Below are 17,389 nucleotides of genomic sequence, written 5' to 3'. Positions count from 1 at the left end.
GGGGAGGGGGCACAGCGTGCCCAGGCTGGGGGCCACAGGGGGAAGCACCAGGCGGTCGGGAGGCAGAGCGGGAACACGAGAGGGAGACTTTCCTGTGGCTGAGGCAGGTGCAGGCTTAGAACTGGCTCGTGTGAGTCACGTCCGCGGGCCCCGGGGTTCCCCTAGTTGTCGGGCACCCGCCCTGGGTGGTGGGGGCAGGTGACAGAGAGTGTGGGAGTCCCACAGAGGGGGTGCTGGGCCGACTCTGGATTGGCCGGTTTGCACACGGGAGTTTGTTGTCTCTAGGAATTAGCCAGCCCGGGGAGGAGTCGGCACAGCCCGGTGTCAGAACACGAGGCAACGAAAAGGCATCATTAATACACCCTGTCCCCAGAGAGCACCCCCCTCACCTGAGCCACGACACTCCTCCCGGCCGGGCATCCCAGGCCGTGAAGCCCACCGCCCCTTGGGTTGGCACTCACTGTTTCCATGTGTCCAGGGAAGAGACCCTGTGTCCCCGTAGGACCTGAGCAGCCCAGCCGGTCCTACAGGGTGGGACCGGCCCCTGGCCCCTCGGCAGCGCCCCCCTTGGCCCCCCCGCCATCAACCGGCCCCGTGACCCTGGGCGGGGTGGCTGTGTCCACCTGGGGCACTCAAGTCGTGCTGGCCTCAGGCAGCTGCTTTGGCCACAGCCTCCCTGCCGTTTCGTGAGTGGAGCTGGAGTCCCCAACCCTCCAAGGCCACGCTCACCTCCCCACCGCCGCCCGTCCACGTGCAGAGCTCAGCCGGGCCCCGCTTGGCTCATCCTGCCCCGTGGCTCTGCTCAGAGTGGACTCAGAGTGGACGCGGCCCCAGGGCCCCGCAGAGGCGCGGCGAGTCTGCCTCACGCACCCTTCCTCCCGCCAGCGAACACAGGTACCGCTGGGTGAGGGACATCCGCGCACACGCAGATCCAGGCAGGGCTAGGGGCACCCCTGCTGGAGAGTCCTCCCCCGGTCCCACGGAGCCACCTCCATGTCTTGGGTGAGATGGCTCTGCCAGGCTGCCGGCCACCCGTCCCCTGGGCCAAGGCCGAGCAGGACACTTCAGACCCAGTCTCATCCAGAGGTCTGTCCTTGGAGTGTGACTGAGCCCCTGCCCTGGTTTGTTGGGGAAGAGGAGAGCCCCCGTAATCATCCCACAGAAGCACACCTCTTAGCGCAGGTGCTGAGGGATGCCACCCAACCCGGTGAGGGCAGGGGGGCGCCCCACAGGCTCCAGTGTTCATCTGAAGCCCCATCTCCTCTCTCCTTCCCTCTGGCCAGGGCACTGTGGCAGGTGTGGGCAACCGTCCCCGGCTCAGAGGAGACGGCTCAGGAAAGACCTCGCGCTCCATCCCACGCGCCCCAGACGGGCCACGCCAGCACCACGGGGGTATCTCAACCAGACTCACTCCAGACCCTGGGGAAGTGCCCCCACCCCTCAGCATACTGCCTGGCAAAACCCTGCTGCTCTCCTATGTGAAGATGGCCGACGTGGTCGGGAGGACAGACACGACCGGCCCCCAGGGGAGAACGATAGCTGGACACGAGCGCACACCAGAGGCGCACGGGCCAGAGTGTCCTCCTTTAGGACAGAGGCCACCCGGAGGCCAGCTTGGTCCTTTGGGGACCAAGAAGCTGCAGGAGAGAAGTGTCAGCCCGGAGGCCCCACATGCAGTCTCTCGTATACAGAGCTCAGCCGGCAAACAGCCCAGCCTGCCGGCCAGCGCCCCAGCCGCACACCAGGAGTGGCCAGGGGATTGCCTCCCACATCAGCTGAACCCCAGGAGAAACCCCCGCCAAAGAATGGGGGAGCTTGTGACCCCTACAAGCCACCAGTGCCAGAGCCGCTCAGAAGCCTGGGACTGTGGCCACCGCCTCTCTTCCTGGAACCTGAGGGGAACCTGCGGCTCCAGGCTGGGGGCGGGACAGCCTGCTCCAGGCAGGCACTACTGAGGCCCCCACTCCAGCCAGTGGCCCCAGAGAACAGCCTGTCCCAGGACCCCAAAGTGCAGACATGTCTCCCTCTTCCTTTTCTAAAGGGCATCCCTCCCTGCTATTCACCAGCTTTCTGTGGAGACTGGAGTCCTGGCCCCAGGGCAGGGCCAGAATGTGAGGGCCCCTGAGTCAGGTCTAGGATGTCTAGGATGTGGGCACAAGCTCAGTGGAGCTGGCTGGGGGGGGGGGGGGGGGGGGGGGTGGGGAGAGGGGAGGGGACAGGATGGGGGTCCACGTATCCAGGATGGGGGAACAGGCAAGCCATCTCCACATCCACCGCCTGCAGGGTACCCAGCCCCAGAGCCCTGCTGCAAGGACGGAGGCGGAGGGCCCCGGCGAGGGCAGCAGCCCCCGGGGCCCCCACAGCCTCCCGCTCGCCCGCAGCTCCAGCGCCCAGCAATGGGGGTCAGGGGTCAGGGGTCGGGAGCGCTCCGCATGCGGAGAAGAGGGAGGGCCGGCTCAAGACGCCCCACTGCGGGTGGTCGTGGGCATTGAGAGTCCCCCTCCCACGCCCCACAGCCCACTTGGTCACATGGGGACGACGAGGGGCCGGAGACTTGGCGGTTGGAGCCCCTCCGCTGGCAGTGGGACGGGAGCTCCGGACGCACCAGGGTCCGCCTGTCCTGAGACCCTCCCCCTCCCCGTACAGACCTCCGGGGTTTGGGGTCCAGGTCTCAGCCTGGTCGGTCCCACCCTCCCAGGGGACCCAACCCACTAAGTCGAGGGATGGCCCGGTCGCCTGCGGGCGGGAGTCTCGGCACCCCCCAACCCAGGATGAGTCACGCGGGCGTGCTCCACAACCAGAGTTTTCTGCTCCTCGCATCTCACCAGGGGCTGCAAGCCTCTCCGTGGACATTACCCGTGGAAACATCATCCCTTTTCCAGACTGGGAGCTGCAGTCAGAGAATTTAAGAGTGCTCGGACACAAGCCCGGGGACTCGAACTCATGTCTCCACCGTCACCTCCTTCCTCCTGGAACCGGAGGCGCCGGGGGCGGGGCAGGGTGGGGCGGGACTTCTCGCGCGCGGCCCCCTGGGAAGTGTAGTCCGCCGGCGCTCGCGCGCAGCCCCCTGGGAAGTGTAGTCCGCGGGTGGCTGCGCGCGGACCCCTGGGAAGTGTAGTCCACCGGCGCGAACCGGGCGCGCCGACGGAGCGGACGGGCGGCGCGTGGAACTGCGCTTCCCGGCATGCCGAGCGCCGCCCGCCCCCGTCCCCGGGCCGTCCGGCCGCCCCGCCCCCGGTCCCGGCCCCGGTCCGCCCCGTCCGGTGGGGCGACGAGCCGCATGGAGGCCGGCTGAGGAGCGCCGCCCCGCCTCGGTACGCTGCGCGGCGAGGGTCCCGGCTGACGGGCCGGGGGCGGGGGCCCCCTCGCTCTGGGCCCGGTCCAGTCAGCCCCCAGCGTGGGGCCTGGGGTCGGAAGGGTCAGCCCTGGCCCGTGAGGAGTGCGCGCGGGGCCGGGCCGGCGGCCGGGGCTCTCGGGGACAGGGGGCGGGCGGAGCAGGCTTGCGGGCTCGGGTGGGGCCCCCGGCGCGGGGGCCGCGGGCGAGAAGCGGGGGCCGCACCTCTGCGGGTGGAGACCCTGGGCTCTTCCCGAGTGCCGGTGGCCTCTGCCCGTCAGGCTGAGCGAGCGGGGCTGCCATATGGCGGGGTGGACGGCGCGGCCGAACTCCGCAGGCCTGCAGCAGTCTGCGCTCTGTTTCCGTGAAGCGGCTTTACTGAGCTGTAACTTATGTGCCACGAAGTACCGCGTAGGAGAGTCTCCGTAAAACTGTCCCAGCACAGGCAAGGCTGCCTTGGCTTCGGCATCTCAAAAACAGCCAGGAAGTCTGCTCGGAAGTCCTTGCCACCTTTGGAGATCAGGACAGCCTCGTTAGGAGAATGGGTGGTTTCTAGGTGGAAGCCTACTTACTGGCTTTGGGGTTCCCTGGAGAGGAAGATGGGCAGGCCGCCAGGCTCACTGCTTTCTTGGGCAGGCTCCCCTCTCCCTAGGTCTCTTGTCCCCTTTGCTCTCCTGCTCACCCCCTTGCAGTGTGACTGGAAGGGAGCCTTGACCCTAGGACCACTGGGCAGTCTTGCAGGCTGGTGGTGCTCCCTACACAGTGCCCTGCAGTGGCGATCAGGGCGGGGGCCCAAGGCTGGGCGGGGTGCAGGCTCCAGCAGGGCCAGCCAGGGGTGGTGGACAAGGAGCCATTCAGGCCTCCAGCCCAAATGCAAGTTGGCCTGTGGCCTCTACCCCAATCCCAGACTTTGCCACACTTCCATAAAGCAGGTGCTGCCAGACCCGGGGGGGGGGGGGGGGGGGCGCCATTGCCAGGGGGGCCCAGGCTTAAGAAGTGGGGGCGTTGGGAAGTTCAGGGCTTTGGCCACGTCCCGCTGTCTCCCACTCGGTCATTTGTGTCTGCAGCCCGCTGGTCTGTCTGGTCTGGGACTTTTGGCTTCCTGAGCAAGCCCAGTGGGTTGGTTCGGAGATGCGGGCTTTTCTGGGAACTCCGTTTGGTGCCAGTCAGCCCTGGCCACACTGAGAAGCGGGCTGGGATCCGAGGGGCAGTTTGTGGCTTCTCAGTTTTTAGAGCGTGGAGGGGGCGGTGATGGTGTCTCAGTCTGCTCTGCAGCCGTAACAGAACCGCAGAGACGAGGCTTAAATAGCAGACTGTTTTCTCACAGCTCTGGAGGCTGGGAGTCTAAGATCAAGGTGCCGGCCAACCTGGTTGCTGCTGAGGGCTTTGTCGTCCTGGCTTGCAGACGGCTTTCCTCTCCCTGTGTGCTCACATGGCCAGCGGCCTGGTGTCTCTTCTCATAAGAGCCCTAGTACCATCATGGGGCCCCACCCTCATGACTTCGTGTAACCTTAGTCACCTCCCAGAAGTCCCACCTGCAAACACTGTCATCATGGGGATTAGGGCTTCAATACTGAACTCTGGGGGACACAATTCAGTGCATAGAGGTGGGACCCAGGAGAAGGTCGGCTGCCTGGGCCGGGCAGGCAGGAACCTGTGTCGCTCACACTGACCTGTCCGACGTTCTCAGCTTCCATCCTGAAATGCACACCCGGCAGGACAATTTCCGACACTTCGTCCAATAGCAGAACCGCTTAACCCGCTACTCTGATTTGTGTCTCAGGGCTCACAGCGCGGGTGGGACCCTGACGGAGGCGGGGCTTTCCTGTCCTTTGAGCAGGCCCTTCGCTGGAGTCCTGGACAAGACGGGTCCCAAAGCTGTTGGGGATTCCCGCTGCTTTGGAGTCTGACTTCCTGGAAGCGTGCGGGTGATTGTGCTGCTGTCCTGTGTGTGCAGGACTATAATTTCTAGAGCCAGATAGTGGTGTGGCCCTTTCCAGAGAAGGAGACAGTTGGGGAAAACTCACGTTTCAGTGTCTTCTGAACCAGATTGCTGGCTCTTTTCCTGCCCCGACAGGAGTAAGTGCGCAGAGGTCTGGAGGTCACGGGCTGAAGTGAAGACTGAGTGTGGTACCTGTCTCGCAGCCAGGAGAGGGCCTAGTGTGTGCAGACAGATGGGACGGCTGGGTGACTGCTCTGAGCACCTCGGTCCTAGAGGCAGGAGCTGAGTCCTCGCGGGCTGAAGGGTCCTGCCCGGGGCCTCGCCGCACCACGTCACTGGCCTTGCTGGTCTGAGGTCTGGCCCAGCGTGCCATCCCCTGCAGCCTGGTCGCTGGCATCTGGCCACAGGTCGTCTCCATGGACGGTCCTGCTTGGCAGCGACAGCCGGTTGGAGGGGGATGAGGAGGCTCTTCCTGCTTCGTGCCAGGGTCACAGGCTCCCAGCATCGGTGGCTGGGGCCCGGCCAGGTAGCAGGGCCACGTGCTGGAGCGTGGATTCGGGAGGGGGCATGGGTATCTCCCCTGGAGGGTGTCAGCCAGGGGTCGCCTGGTCCCCGCAGCATGCGGTGGTGGAGGGAGCTGTTAGGACCTGTAGATCCGGACAGTGTGTGGCGGGAAACCAGGAGGCACGTGGACGCCCCACAGCAGCTACCTGCGGGTGCAGGGGGTGGAGGCTGAGCCCAGAGGTCTGCGGGAGGCACTTTGCTGCCCTCCTGGCAGCTGGGAGAGGCTCAGACCTCAGCTGTAAATATTTGAAACTGCATATGGGGGTGGGGGGCGGTTAAGCCATTGAAATGACATCCTACAAGGGTATTGCCAGGGGACCCCGCCCCCGCAGCGGAGGGAAACCAGGGTATCGGAAGGTGTGTGGAGGCAACAGCCTCAGACAAAGAGGCTTCTCAGAATCTCAGACTCTTGGTGTTGAAGGAGCCTCGGTGGCCTTCCTGCCTGACTAGGCCAGGCGCCCACCTCTGGGGAGCAGCTGCAGGAGGGGACCCGGGTGCTGCGCCACAGTGGGGGGCCGAGCCATTGCCGACTCAAGGCTTGTCTGCCACCCCCGGCCTGTAGGATGCAGGACCTGGAAGGGCCTCCCCAGAAAGGTGCCCCTGGCCCGCACAGAGTGTCCCCTGTGGGCACAGAGGGTCGTCTGGCCAGAGGGAGGGGGAGGGAGGGAGGATGCGCCCTGGACCTGCACCCTAGACCCGTAGCCACCACACCGTGGGAGGGAGGGCTGAGGCGCCACAGTGACCTCCGTGGTGACCTCCCGCTTGCGTGTTCTTACGGGAGCCTTCCTGCCAGGGCACAGGATGTTTTCTTAAAAAGTTTTTCTAGTACCTTGGCAGCCGTGTGCTGCTTGGGAGAACTGTTTGCTTTTTTGCATGGAGCCTGACAAAGGGCCATCGCCCCGGCTGCCCTACTGGGCCGGCTCTGGGGCCTGGGGGTTGGGGGGGCGGGGTGGCAGGAGCTCCAGTGACCGCTCAGCCCCACCCCTCCAGCTCCAGGCTCCGCTTCCTGTTTGCGTTTCAGTTGGCACCTTGCATGGTGGAGCGCTTTCCTTCTGTGAAGCAGGAAGAAGGGGCTTTGGGGATCCTGGACAGGAGGTACTGGGGGAGGGGTGCTTAGGAGGCCAGGCCCTCCTCCCCTCCGCAGCCACCCCTTTCTGCTGGCCCGGAGAGGCCGGGGGCCCAACTGTGTCCTCTAGCCCTAAGCCAGTTCCTCTTCCAGAAACTGGGCCATCCTCTAGAGGGGCCGCCCCCTCCCACCCTTGGTCAGCCCCGGGGCATGTGAGTGTTGGTTAAACTGGGAGGGAGCCCTGCCCTGCCCCAGGCTGCCTGCACAGGGAAGGCTGCCTGCACGGGGGGGTGCGCGGTGAGCCACTGGTGGTCATGGCCTGGGTGAACCTGTCTGCTGCCTGCTGCTGCGTGACCACAGGCCTGAGGGACAGGAACCTGGCCCGGCGTCACACTGGCCTTATCATTTGCCCTTCCTTCTTGTGAAAGTTTGAGAGAAGTGTGCAGCCACAGGAAAACGGGTGAGGCGAGGGTCTGTGGCGCCCTGGGGCAGCCGCACCCCGTTCCCCCAGCACTGCCCAGAGGCACATGTGACACTCACGGGCTGGGTGGGCTTGAGAACCCAGCCACGGTACCGCGGCCCAACTTCAGACAGGTCGGGGTGGTTCCCTAATCCCACAGTCTGCACGAGGTCCCTGGTCAGACTCCTCGGGGGACCTGGTCGTTTCGAGCTGCGCTCAGAGGTGGCCCCGGAGGCAGCAGCAGACCCTGGCTTGAGTTTCCGCGGCGTCTCGGGGAAGCACGGGTGAAGCCCGCGTTGGCGATGCTGCTGTCTCGCGCCTGGCAACCAGAACCACACGTCCCGGTACGGGCCTCGGGCCCCTCACTCCCCTTGGCCCCAGAGGTCCGGATGGTCCGCTGTCCTTTGTCCTGGTGACAAAGCCCTTTCCAGGAAGTGCGCCTGCTGTGCCCACATGACTGTCCCCCCCCCCCAAGCTCCTGGCTCCTTCTGAGGGGGCGGCCGGAGAGCCTCGCTCCTTCCCGCTTCCGCCATGCTGACACTCACACTGTGGCTCCCGACGGGGCAGCGGCCGTCGCGCTGAGTCTGAGTTCCAGAGACGCCTGGATGACTCCGCTGAAGGCCTTCAGCACCTACTTCATACTCAGACTCACGTCTTCTGCTGGGTTTTCTCACCTGCGGGAGTTTGGCGCAGTGTGTTTTGTTCCAGAGCCGGAAAGGGAAGGTCCCGGTCTGCCTGACTGCCCCTCAGGGCTGGTCCCTGAGCTCCAATGCCTTGCTCTCTGTGGGGTAAACGGGAGATGGGGGTGACAGGTCTGCTCGGCAGAGGACCCCCAGTTCACTGGCGGGGGCAAAGCCAGGCCTCTCCGCTCTGTTCTTAGCCCCGTGTTGCAGGGTTTGTATGCCGCTCACAGCCAGACTCTCACACCTGCTGTGCCGGCCACAGGGACCCTGGACCCCGGCCGGCCGTCGCTGGTGACTGACAGGTGTCAATCTGGAAGGGCAGAGGCGGTGATGCCACCCACGGATCTTTCAGATCAGACTGAGCCCCGTGGTGCCCTGAGCCCCGTGTGCAGGTGAAAACGTGCTTCCTGTATTTCCTCAGGTATCCCTCATCAGTGCCAGGAGCTGCCTCCCAGCCATGGAGGGGGAGGAGGAGCGGTCACCTCAGGAGGTCAGAGCCTGGGCTGGATGCTGGGCGGGGGGTAGGGGGCGGCTGCTTCCTGAACGACCTCGGGCTCGGGGTCTGGCCAGCTGCTCAGCAGAGTGTGGGTTCCCCCTCAGTGTGGTCGCCTGGGGTCACCGTGGCTGCTTCTATGCATAGAAGAGCATTACGTGGCTTTTGGAGGGTGGGGGGTGGGTTCTGGGTCAGCCAGGGGGACCCGGGGGCGGGGAGCCCTGGGGGTGGGCCGTATCCAAGGAAATGATCACAGAGATTTCATCCCGGGGAGCACACGGAGTTCATGGAGCAGCAGCCCCTGAGTTCTTGATGGGCCCGCTGGGGACAGGTGGGTGCCAAGTGTCCCGCAGCCCCCAGGGAGGGTGGTGCCCTGACTCAGACACTCCTGTTCCCTCTGCAGGCTGACACGGAGCCCGTTGTCCCAGTGGGGTCTTCCGAGGTGGTGCCCAGGGTGCTTTCCGGAGAACCCCAGAACCTGTGTGCGTGCTCCCCGACACCATTCAGTGCTGGGGGGCCGGTGGGGGTGGGCAGCTCCTGGCCAGGCGGGGCTTAGGCTGAGTTTGTGGTGAATGGGGGCCCCAGCCAGCCCCAGGTTGTTGGGTGGGAGGCTAAGTGCTTCAGAGCTGCCCTGGGGACCTCGGCCCCGCATGGTCACGGCCATCCCCGTCCTGGCTCCCTCGATGCCTGGGTGACTCTCATCGTGGAGCTTGCAGACCTCGCCACGGCCCAGGCCCCTTTTCACGGGGAAGGTCTGCTCCGACGGCACCGTGCCGGTCGCGTGCGCCGTAGTGAGCAGTGCTGAGTGTGGGTGGCGGCCCATCGAGGCCGGGGGAGCCCCGTGGAGAGAGCTGCTCAGGAAGGTGGGCCCCGGTGCGCACGGCACCCCAGCTGGCCTGCCGTCCTTGCAGCCGACGCCGACGCTCTGTCCCTGCTCCTGGAGATGAAGCTGAGGAGGCGGCGGGAACGGCCCAGCCTGCCGCGCACCGTGACCGAGCTGGTGGCCGAGGACGGGAGCAGGGTGTACGTGGTGGGCACAGCCCACTTCAGCGATGACAGCAAGAGGGACGTCGTGAAGGTGAGGCCCGCCACACTGGGCTGGCCTTGGGCCGAGCGGCCCCTTCCCGTGAGCCCCCACTTCCTCCTCCGCGACGCCCGCGCCCCTCAGAAGGGAGGTTTCTGATGCCGGGGAAGCCTCACAGCCTGGGCACTTTTCTGTTTAGCGATCGGCGAACTTCTTGTAGCTTCTCGGTTGCTTCCAGAAACGAGTTGTGGCCACAGCAGCCGAGGCGGCCCCTGGGGCCGGGCCTCCCGGTCGGTTCCAGGGCGGCCTCCGCCTGCAGGGCCGGGGCGGGCCGCGGGAGCAGGGCCCCGGGGCTCAGCCGGCACGTCCGTTGCAGACCATCCGGGAGGTGCAGCCTGACGTGGTGGTGGTGGAGCTGTGCCAGTACCGCGTGTCCATGCTCAAGATGGACGAGAGCACGCTGCTCCAGGAGGCCAAGGAGATCAGCCTGGAGAAGCTGCAGCAGGCCGTGAGGCAGGTGCGGCGCCGGGCGGCCTTCCGGTCAGCAGGGCGGTGCCCCGCCCACCCTGGCCGGTGGCAGGAGAGGGGCTCCCCTTTACTGGGTTTCGGACGAGGGAGGACAGGCGGGTGGTGCTTCGGCCCCGAGGCGAGGGCCAGACGGGGACCCCGGGGTTCGCCGAGCAGGTCCTGGGGCACGGGGGGGGGGGGGGGGGGTGGGGGGGGTGGCCGCGGAGTGCGCTCCAGCCTGCCTGCCGGCTCCAAGTGCCGCTCCCTCACGCTGACGTGTGCCCTTCAGGGACACGGGCGGGGGAGTTGAGGCCTGGGCGGGGGCAGCTGGAGGGAAGTGGGGCCTCAGCATCCGCCGTGGCTGTGGCCGCCTGCCCAAGGCCCTTGCCCAGCCCCACGACGTAGGCTAGGCCTGTGCTCTGTGCCCACGCGGCCGTTGACCCTCGGTCCCCTCCCCTGCAGAACGGGGTCATGTCTGGACTCATGCAGATGCTGCTGCTGAAGGTGTCGGCCCACATCACCGAGCAGCTGGGCATGGCCCCTGGCGGCGAGTTCAGGGAGGCCTTCAAGGAGGTGGGCCGGGGGTCCGGCCGGGAAGGGGGCTCAGGGCACGGGAGCCGCCCCGGGGCTCAGGCTTCCCCAACCAACACCCAGCCCCTTCCCCAGGCCAGCAAGGTGCCTTTCTGCAAGTTCCACCTGGGCGACCGGCCCATCCCCGTCACCTTCAAGAGGGCCATCGCCGCACTGTCCTTCTGGCAGAAAGTCAAGCTGGCCTGGGGCCTGTGCTTCCTGTCAGACCCCATCAGGTAGGGCCCCTCGGCCTCCGGCAGGCAGCCCCACCCAGGAAGCGGGGCCCAGCCCCCCGCCGCGTGGCGCATTCCCCCTTGTTCTCGGGCTGAGCCTCCTCAAACAGGGCCTTCCCGCCCCTTCCTTCCGCCGTGATCCCAAACAAAGAGGGTACCGAGGTCCCTGCCCTGGGTCAACAGCACCGGCCTCCGGCCGGCCGCCCCGTGCCCGCGAGGCTGGCAGCGTGCCCTCTGCCCCCAGCAAGGACGACGTGGAGCGCTGTAAGCAGAAGGACCTGCTGGAGCGGATGATGGCCGAGATGGTCGGCGCGTTCCCCGACCTGCACCGCACCATCGTCTCCGAGCGCGACGTCTACCTGACCTACATGCTGCGGCAGGCCGCCCGGCGCCTGGAGCTGCCCCGCTCCTCCGACGGTGACGGCGACGGCCGGCCCCGGGCGGGGGCTCCCCAGGTCGCCGTGCCCGCCGGGCGGGGGCTGATGCTTCCCTTTCCCCACAGCTGAGCCCAGGAAGTGTGTCCCCTCGGTGGTGGTGGGTGTCGTGGGCATGGGCCACGTGCCGGGCATCGAGAAGAACTGGACCACCGACCTCAACATCCAGGAGATCATGACGTGAGTGCCGCCCACGTGCGCCCTGCAGTCCCTGAGCACAGAGCCCGGCGGGGTCGCGGCCAGGCTGGGCTGGGGGCTGGGGGGCAGCGTGCGCCCCCCCCAGCCAGGCCCAGCCCGCCCTCCCTTCCCCAGCGTCCCCCCGCCGTCCATCTCCGGCAGAGTGTCCCGGCTGGCCGTGAAGGCCGCCTTCTTGGGCCTGCTGGGCTACGGCCTTTACTGGATGGGGCGCCGCGCCACCAGCCTGGTCCTGTCACTGCCTGTCGCTCAGTACTGTCTGCAGAGGGCGTCCGCGGCCCGGCCGCGCAAATAGGAAGGACCAACACGTGGCTGCTCCCGTGTCACCGCTGAGGGGCGCTGGGGCTGGCCCCCCCCCCCCCCCCCCCCCCCCCCAACGAGGAGCGGCTGGGTGCCACCCCCTGTGGGGGTCCGGGCCCGGCCACGCCTCTCCTCCCCCAACCCGCCCAAATAAAGAAATATTTAACTGCTCTGAGCTCGGGCTTCCCAGCAGCCCCCTCCCCACCCTCATCCCCGGCCCTGCAGGGACCGCTCTTGGGGTTCATGGGCATCAGGACGCGCTGGTGGGGGAGGGGCCAAAGGTGCACACTGCCCCACCCCCATCCCCGGCCCCCAGGTGAAGGGGCGTGGTGGGCATGGCCAGCCATCCCCTACCTCACTGTGCCTTCTCACGCGCTGGCAGCAGCAGCCCTGGCCCGGGAGCGGGTCCCAGTGGGTTCTGGGCCACCGGGTTCCTGGCCGGCATGTTTGGGAAGGGCCAGGTCACCCCACGCGGCTCTGTCGTGGCTCCTGGGAGCGTCCCTCCCGCCTGGGCAGCTTGGCCACGCTCGGTCGTGGCGGGCGCACACCAGCTCTGCCTGCAGACGGTGTGTGGTTTTGTTTTTTAAAAATGTCTGAAGTTTTTTTTACTCAGGTAATTTTAACTTAAGAGAAAAACTGAAGCAAATGTCAGAAAATACTAGCCTTAAACCTGGTTGGGACAAAGAGAACGTGTGTGTGGGGGGACCTCGATCCCGAGAGGGTGAGCCCGTGGGAGAAAGGTCAGCCTCCGCAGGGGGGGTGCCAGGCCCGCCTCTGGCTGGGGGGCTTCTGGGGCTGCAGCCCTCGGACGGGAGCCTTCCTCGGCCCCAACCTCAGTGGACAGCGGGCGCGTGTCCGCTGTGGGGCGGGACAGACGGAGACCCGAGGTTGGGCCGAGCCCACGCGGGGCTCCCACCCCGGGCGCCTCCCTGCGGCCACGCTCCGCGGGTCATGTGTCTGTGACACGGCCTCTGTGCAGCCCACCCGGGCCCCGGGGCCACGCTCGATTGTGTTTGTGTTGACTCGGTGTCTGACAAAACCAGGTGAAGCCCACGGCCGTGAACGGGGCCGCACCGTGTTTTCCTGTCATACGTGTACTCATTCCTGAGAAATGGAAATAAAGTCTAATTTTGGAAGCTCCTGTTTTGTGAAGTGTGTAGAAATGAGCGCAAGCGGCAGGGAGGAGGTGACGGGTGGCAGCAGGGGTGACCGGCCTGGGCCTAGTGGTCTGCAGAACTTCCTGCCGCCAACACCTGCCTCTCAGCACCAGATCTAGGCCCTGGGGCCCCCGGCACCTGCCTGTCCCAAGTGCGGACCCCCGCCCAGCGAGGACACCAGCCAAGGGGAAGTGTGCTCAGGGACAGGCAGTAGTCCCTGCCCCTCACCTCCCGGTCCACACCCTCAGGCTTCCCGCCCTACCCAAACCTCCCCCAACCCTGGCACGGGGGCGGGGGTGGGGGGGGTGGGGGGAGGCGGGGCGAGCCCGGCACCCGAACAAAAGGTGCCGGGACCAGCGGCTCAGATCCGCCCGGAAGGACCACAGTGAGCACCCGGGGTGGTGTAGGCCGTCCGTGGGCGTGAAGGGAGGCTGGTAGGGCTGCGGGCTGGGCTCTCCCCCACCAGGGCTGCACCCTCCGGAAGCATGGCTGCCCACCCCGTACTGGGCCTCGCTGCTATCCTCTGCCTCTCTGTGCCCCAGGCCGGCTCCATGGTGCAGCATCGACAGCCGGTAAGAGTGGTCATCGGGCCGGTGGGTCTCGCCGGGCTACCAAGACCGCCCCCGACCAATGTCCTCTCTCTCCACAGGTCCAGGTGGTGCTGCTGGAACCCCAAGGTCGGGATGGGGTTGGGGGGGGGGGGGGGGCGTCAGGTCTGGGCAGCCTCTGGCCTGTCACCCACGGGCCCTGCCCTGGCAGGCCTCACTCCCCATGAGGACCGGGCTGGGTCCCTGCCCCAGACGGCCTGGGAGGAGGGCAGACAAGGACCAGGCCCCACTGTGTTCCTGTGTTAGGAGGGGCCCGCTGGGCTCAGGGCAGCCCTCCCGCCACTGCCAGGCCAGGGGGAGGAAGGTGGGGGAACCGTGAGGGACCTTCCCAGGGCAGCAGGTGAAGGGGAGAGGTTCTGTCTGGGGGCCACGGGAAGAATTGAGGGTCTGGCTGAGGGTTGCGGCCCGGCCAATTTGCAGAGCCCAAGGAACAGCCACTCCCAGAGAAGAGGCCTGAGGCAGGCGTGGCCCAAACTCGGGAGACTGGCTGCCCATCTGCCAGATTGTCCCAGGGCCTCTGCAGGAGGAGGACTCCGGTTCTGGTCACTGGGGGACCACGGGCCCCTCCCAGGCCTGAGCCTTCCTGGCCGCGTCTCCCACAGGGAGGGACTGCTCTCAGATCTGGGTGGAGAAGCCCAGAGCCCCCAGCGGTGTGTACACCATCCAGCCAGAGGGAGCCAGCGCCCCCTTCCAGGTGAGCAGCCCTCAGCGGGGTGAGGGTCCGGGAGATACTCCGTATGACTTGCTTGGGCAAAAACAAGAGAAGTTACTTGTTCAAGTAACAGGGAAGGACTGGCCGGACCGGGTGGAGTCTGTCCTCAGACACAGCTGGGCACGGAGATGTTCACGGACTTTGCCGGGGGGGGGGGGGGGGGGGGGGGGTTATTTTATTTTATTTTATTTTATTTTATTTTTTAGTGCTTATCTTGAGAGAGAGAAAGAGAGATTGAGAGTATTTATGTGCATGAGTGGGGAGGAGCAGGAGAGGGAGAGAATCCGGAGCAGGGTCTGCACTGTCAGCACAGAGCCCGATCCGGGGCTTGAACTCTCGAACTGTGAGATCATGACCTGAACCAAGATCAAGAGTCAGACACTTAACTGAGCCACCCAGGCGCCCCACAGACATTGTTTTATAGTCAGGAAAGGTTGGGAGAAACCCAAGCTTGCACCTGTAAAGGTACGAACAAGGAGAGATTCCAGGATCCAACGTTAGGTGAAAAAACAAAGCCACAAAGCAGGTGCAAACTGACGTGAAAGCGGGCGGCCCTCCCGAGGCCTGGGGCGCTACCGTGGATCCTCGCCCTGCTTCTGAGAATGTGGATTCGTTATGATGAAAGTTTACATGACACGGACAAGCAGGAAAAGTTTCGGTTTTCAAACAGAAAGCGTTTGGGGGGGGGGGGGGCACAGATAGGACAGGGGCAGCCTACGTGGGTCCAGCCAGGCACTGCCTGCCACGTGAAATCCTTCCCCAGGCTTTGTGCGACATGCGAGAGGACGGTGGCTGGACGGTGATTCAGAGCCGGGACCGGGGCAGGCGGAGGCGTCTGGACTTTGAGAGATGCTGGCAGGAGTACAAACAGGGCTTCGGAGACTTGACGGGTAGGAGGGCCGTGTGCCTGTGGGCACAGGGGCGTGCACCCCGAGGCTTGTGTTTGGGGGTCACTGGGCACACAGGGCAGAGACGATAGGAGGAGGCCAGGGGTGGCCGCCACGCGGCAGCCTCAGCCTGGGTGCCCACCCCTGCAGGTGACCACTGGCTGGGGCTGCAGCACATCTCTGACCTGACTTCCCAGCCGGGCCTGCGCTCAGAGCTCACGGTGGACCTTCTGGATGCGGACAACCACGCGCTTCAGGCCCACTATGACAACTTCCACGTGGACGGGGAGGACCTGTTTTACCGATTGACCCTTGGCCTGTACTCTGGGAACGCAGGTGAGTGCTTGGGAGGTAAGGGGGCCTCATGCCTGCCCCCCGCCCACACGCACAAGTGTCCTGCTTTGTCCACTGGACTCTCCAGGCTGGGGGGAGGGGTAGTCTTGCCACGGGGCCAGGGTGGGTAGGGAAGGTTGGGTCCCTGGAGACCCTGGCTTTCCGGCCCCCATCTGTCAGCCTCAATGCTCCGGGCGAGGCTGTCGCTCCCCAAGCGTCTGCCCTGCGGTCTCAGACACCGAGGCAGCCAGAGCAGCTTCCACGACGGGAGCGCGGGCCAGAGGGGCAGCCGGCCCGCCACCCACGCCACCACGCTGTGCAGGGGACGCGTTCCGGGGCTTGGGCCGCACGGATGACCAAGAGGGCTGTGGCTTCAGCACGCTGGACCGCGACCGCGACCACTGCTCACCCTGCACGGACGGCACCCAGCCCTTCACCAGCTGCAGCCGCGATCGCTCGGGCGCCGGCTGGTGGTACAGCGACTGCGGCCAAGCTGACCTCAACGGGCCGTGGCCGGAGCGCGGAGGGGCCGCCTCGGGCATGCGCTGGGCCACCGGCAACCACCGGCCCACCCTGCGCGCCAGCGTGCTGCGCGTGCGCACCACTGCTTCCCACAAGGCCTAGGCCCCTCGGTGGCCGAGCCTCATTAAACGTTCAAGCCCTGCCGTCTGCTGTGTCTTTCTCGGGATGGGGATAGGGGAGGCGCCGAGCTCAGCTCCTGCCCAGCCTGGCTGCCCAGACCCAGCGCTGCCCACCCAGGACACCTGTCCGTGCACCTGGGGAAATCCACAAAGCCCAACCTTGAGGCCAGAAGCAAGGTCACCAGGTCTGGGAGGGCACTGCCCGTCCCTGCTGACCTGCCGGAACCCTTGGCACCCACCCGATGCCCCCACTGGCTGTGACCTCTGTGAGGGCAGCCAGCGGGACACAGCCTGGTGCTTTTGAGCCTTCAAGAACCCGATCCCACCAGATCCCAAAGCGTGGGCAAGACAGTGGGGTCAGGGGGCAAAGAGATGAGTCAGAAGGGCCTGGGACCTGGGGAAGACGAGATGGGCTCGGGCCAGGTTCCCTAGGCAGGAAGGAGGCTGGGGACGGGGCACTGTGCCAGCAGGCCCAGATGGGGAGGAAAGTGTCAGACTGCAGGAGACTCTGGGCACTGAGCATCTATGAGGGCCTAAACTCACTGTCCCCCACACGGATGAGGACTCAGCTGGAGAGGGGTTGAGGGGGTCTCCCAATGCCACTCAGCTGGCAGGGGCAGAGACGGTTCACAGGAGGTCTGGGAAACCCACGTTGTGGCCCCAGGAGAAAGTTCCAGAGGTGGCTCCTTGAACTTAAGTGTAGAATCCAGCCAGGAGGGAGCTTGTATGTTTGTCCAGCTTCTGGTCTCTGGTTCCAGTATGGGGCCGGGGGTGGGGCGGGGGACACTGGCAAACCCTTCCAAGGGCCACCCACTCCATGCAGGCATCAAGGGGTCTTTTCAAGGCTCCTCTGAACTGAACACCTGAGTTATTCAGCAACAGTGACCCTGAGGGGGGTCTTTGGGGGTGGGGGGCAGACCCTTCAAAGACTCTGCCCTCCGGCGGCACGGGTGAGGAGAGAGACAGAAGAAACAGGAAAATAAGGGATTCAGGTCGTTTCAGGGAAGTGCTATGCAAGGAAAAACACAGGGTGCCAGGCGGCACTTAAGGAGCAGCGTGGCGCCGGGTGGGCATGGAATCCAGAACTCCTGTGAGGAATCCTGCTCCGAGCAGAGGAAGAGCGGGAGCAAAGGCGCTCCTGCACCGGAGAGGCTCCAGGCCAGAGTCTCGCCCAATCTCAGCTTTGGCTTTGCCCTGGGGCTCTTCCCGGGCGGTCCCCACCGACCTTCCTGGACAAACATCCTCT

At 65.8% G+C, this 17,389-nt stretch overlaps 2 protein-coding genes across 7 annotated transcripts; both read left to right on the top strand.

Moving 5' to 3' along the window:
* The first annotated feature begins 3,191 nt into the window (after positions 1–3,191).
* Positions 3,192–12,941, top strand: TRABD (TraB domain containing). 6 transcript variants are annotated; one of them, XM_086711931.1, is made up of 10 exons: positions 3,192–3,314; positions 8,471–8,539; positions 8,946–9,024; positions 9,454–9,620; positions 9,943–10,083; positions 10,536–10,646; positions 10,740–10,879; positions 11,121–11,293; positions 11,379–11,490; positions 11,623–12,941. In XM_086711931.1, the coding sequence occupies exons 2-10, from the start codon at positions 8,507–8,509 to the stop codon at positions 11,798–11,800; spliced, it is 1,134 nt and encodes a 377-aa protein (XP_086568057.1). In that variant the 5' UTR covers positions 3,192–3,314; positions 8,471–8,506; the 3' UTR covers positions 11,801–12,941. The 6 variants fall into 6 exon arrangements, with proteins under 6 accessions (XP_086568057.1, XP_086568062.1, XP_086568060.1 ...); XM_086711936.1 differs by lacking the exon at positions 3,192–3,314 and adding an exon at positions 6,914–6,935; XM_086711934.1 differs by lacking the exon at positions 3,192–3,314 and adding an exon at positions 6,942–7,366.
* Positions 12,942–13,266: 325 nt separating this feature from the next.
* On the top strand, positions 13,267–16,167 carry LOC147578802 (angiopoietin-related protein 5-like). Its single transcript, XM_086711937.1, has 6 exons — positions 13,267–13,534; positions 13,612–13,639; positions 14,173–14,264; positions 15,046–15,172; positions 15,320–15,505; positions 15,825–16,167. Exons 1-6 carry the CDS (start codon positions 13,448–13,450, stop codon positions 16,124–16,126), a joined length of 822 nt encoding a protein of 273 aa, XP_086568063.1. The 5' UTR covers positions 13,267–13,447; the 3' UTR covers positions 16,127–16,167.
* The last annotated feature ends 1,222 nt before the right edge of the window (positions 16,168–17,389 follow it).

Source organism: Puma concolor, chromosome B4, assembly GCF_028749965.1.
Source record: "Puma concolor isolate L17-30 chromosome B4, mPumCon1.1.hap2, whole genome shotgun sequence".
In the NCBI taxonomy this organism is placed as follows: Eukaryota; Metazoa; Chordata; class Mammalia; order Carnivora; family Felidae; genus Puma; species Puma concolor.
Note: the sequence above shows the minus strand (reverse complement) of the source record. Positions and strands in the feature narration are given on the sequence as shown.

Excerpts from the sequence above, each read along its gene's own strand:
- TRABD (XM_086711930.1), top strand. The coding sequence starts at position 7,669 with ATGCTGCTGTCTCGCGCCTGGCAACCAGAACCACACGTCCCG. Across the intron at positions 7,711-8,470 it reads AACCAGAACCACACGTCCCG|GTATCCCTCATCAGTGCCAG; the intron begins GTACGGGCCTCG and ends GTATTTCCTCAG. Across the intron at positions 11,294-11,378 it reads GCTGCCCCGCTCCTCCGACG|CTGAGCCCAGGAAGTGTGTC; the intron begins GTGACGGCGACG and ends CTTTCCCCACAG.
- LOC147578802 (XM_086711937.1), top strand. The coding sequence starts at position 13,448 with ATGGCTGCCCACCCCGTACTGGGCCTCGCTGCTATCCTCTGCCTCTCT. Across the intron at positions 13,640-14,172 it reads GGTGCTGCTGGAACCCCAAG|GGAGGGACTGCTCTCAGATC; the intron begins GTCGGGATGGGG and ends CGTCTCCCACAG. Across the intron at positions 15,173-15,319 it reads GGGCTTCGGAGACTTGACGG|GTGACCACTGGCTGGGGCTG; the intron begins GTAGGAGGGCCG and ends CCACCCCTGCAG.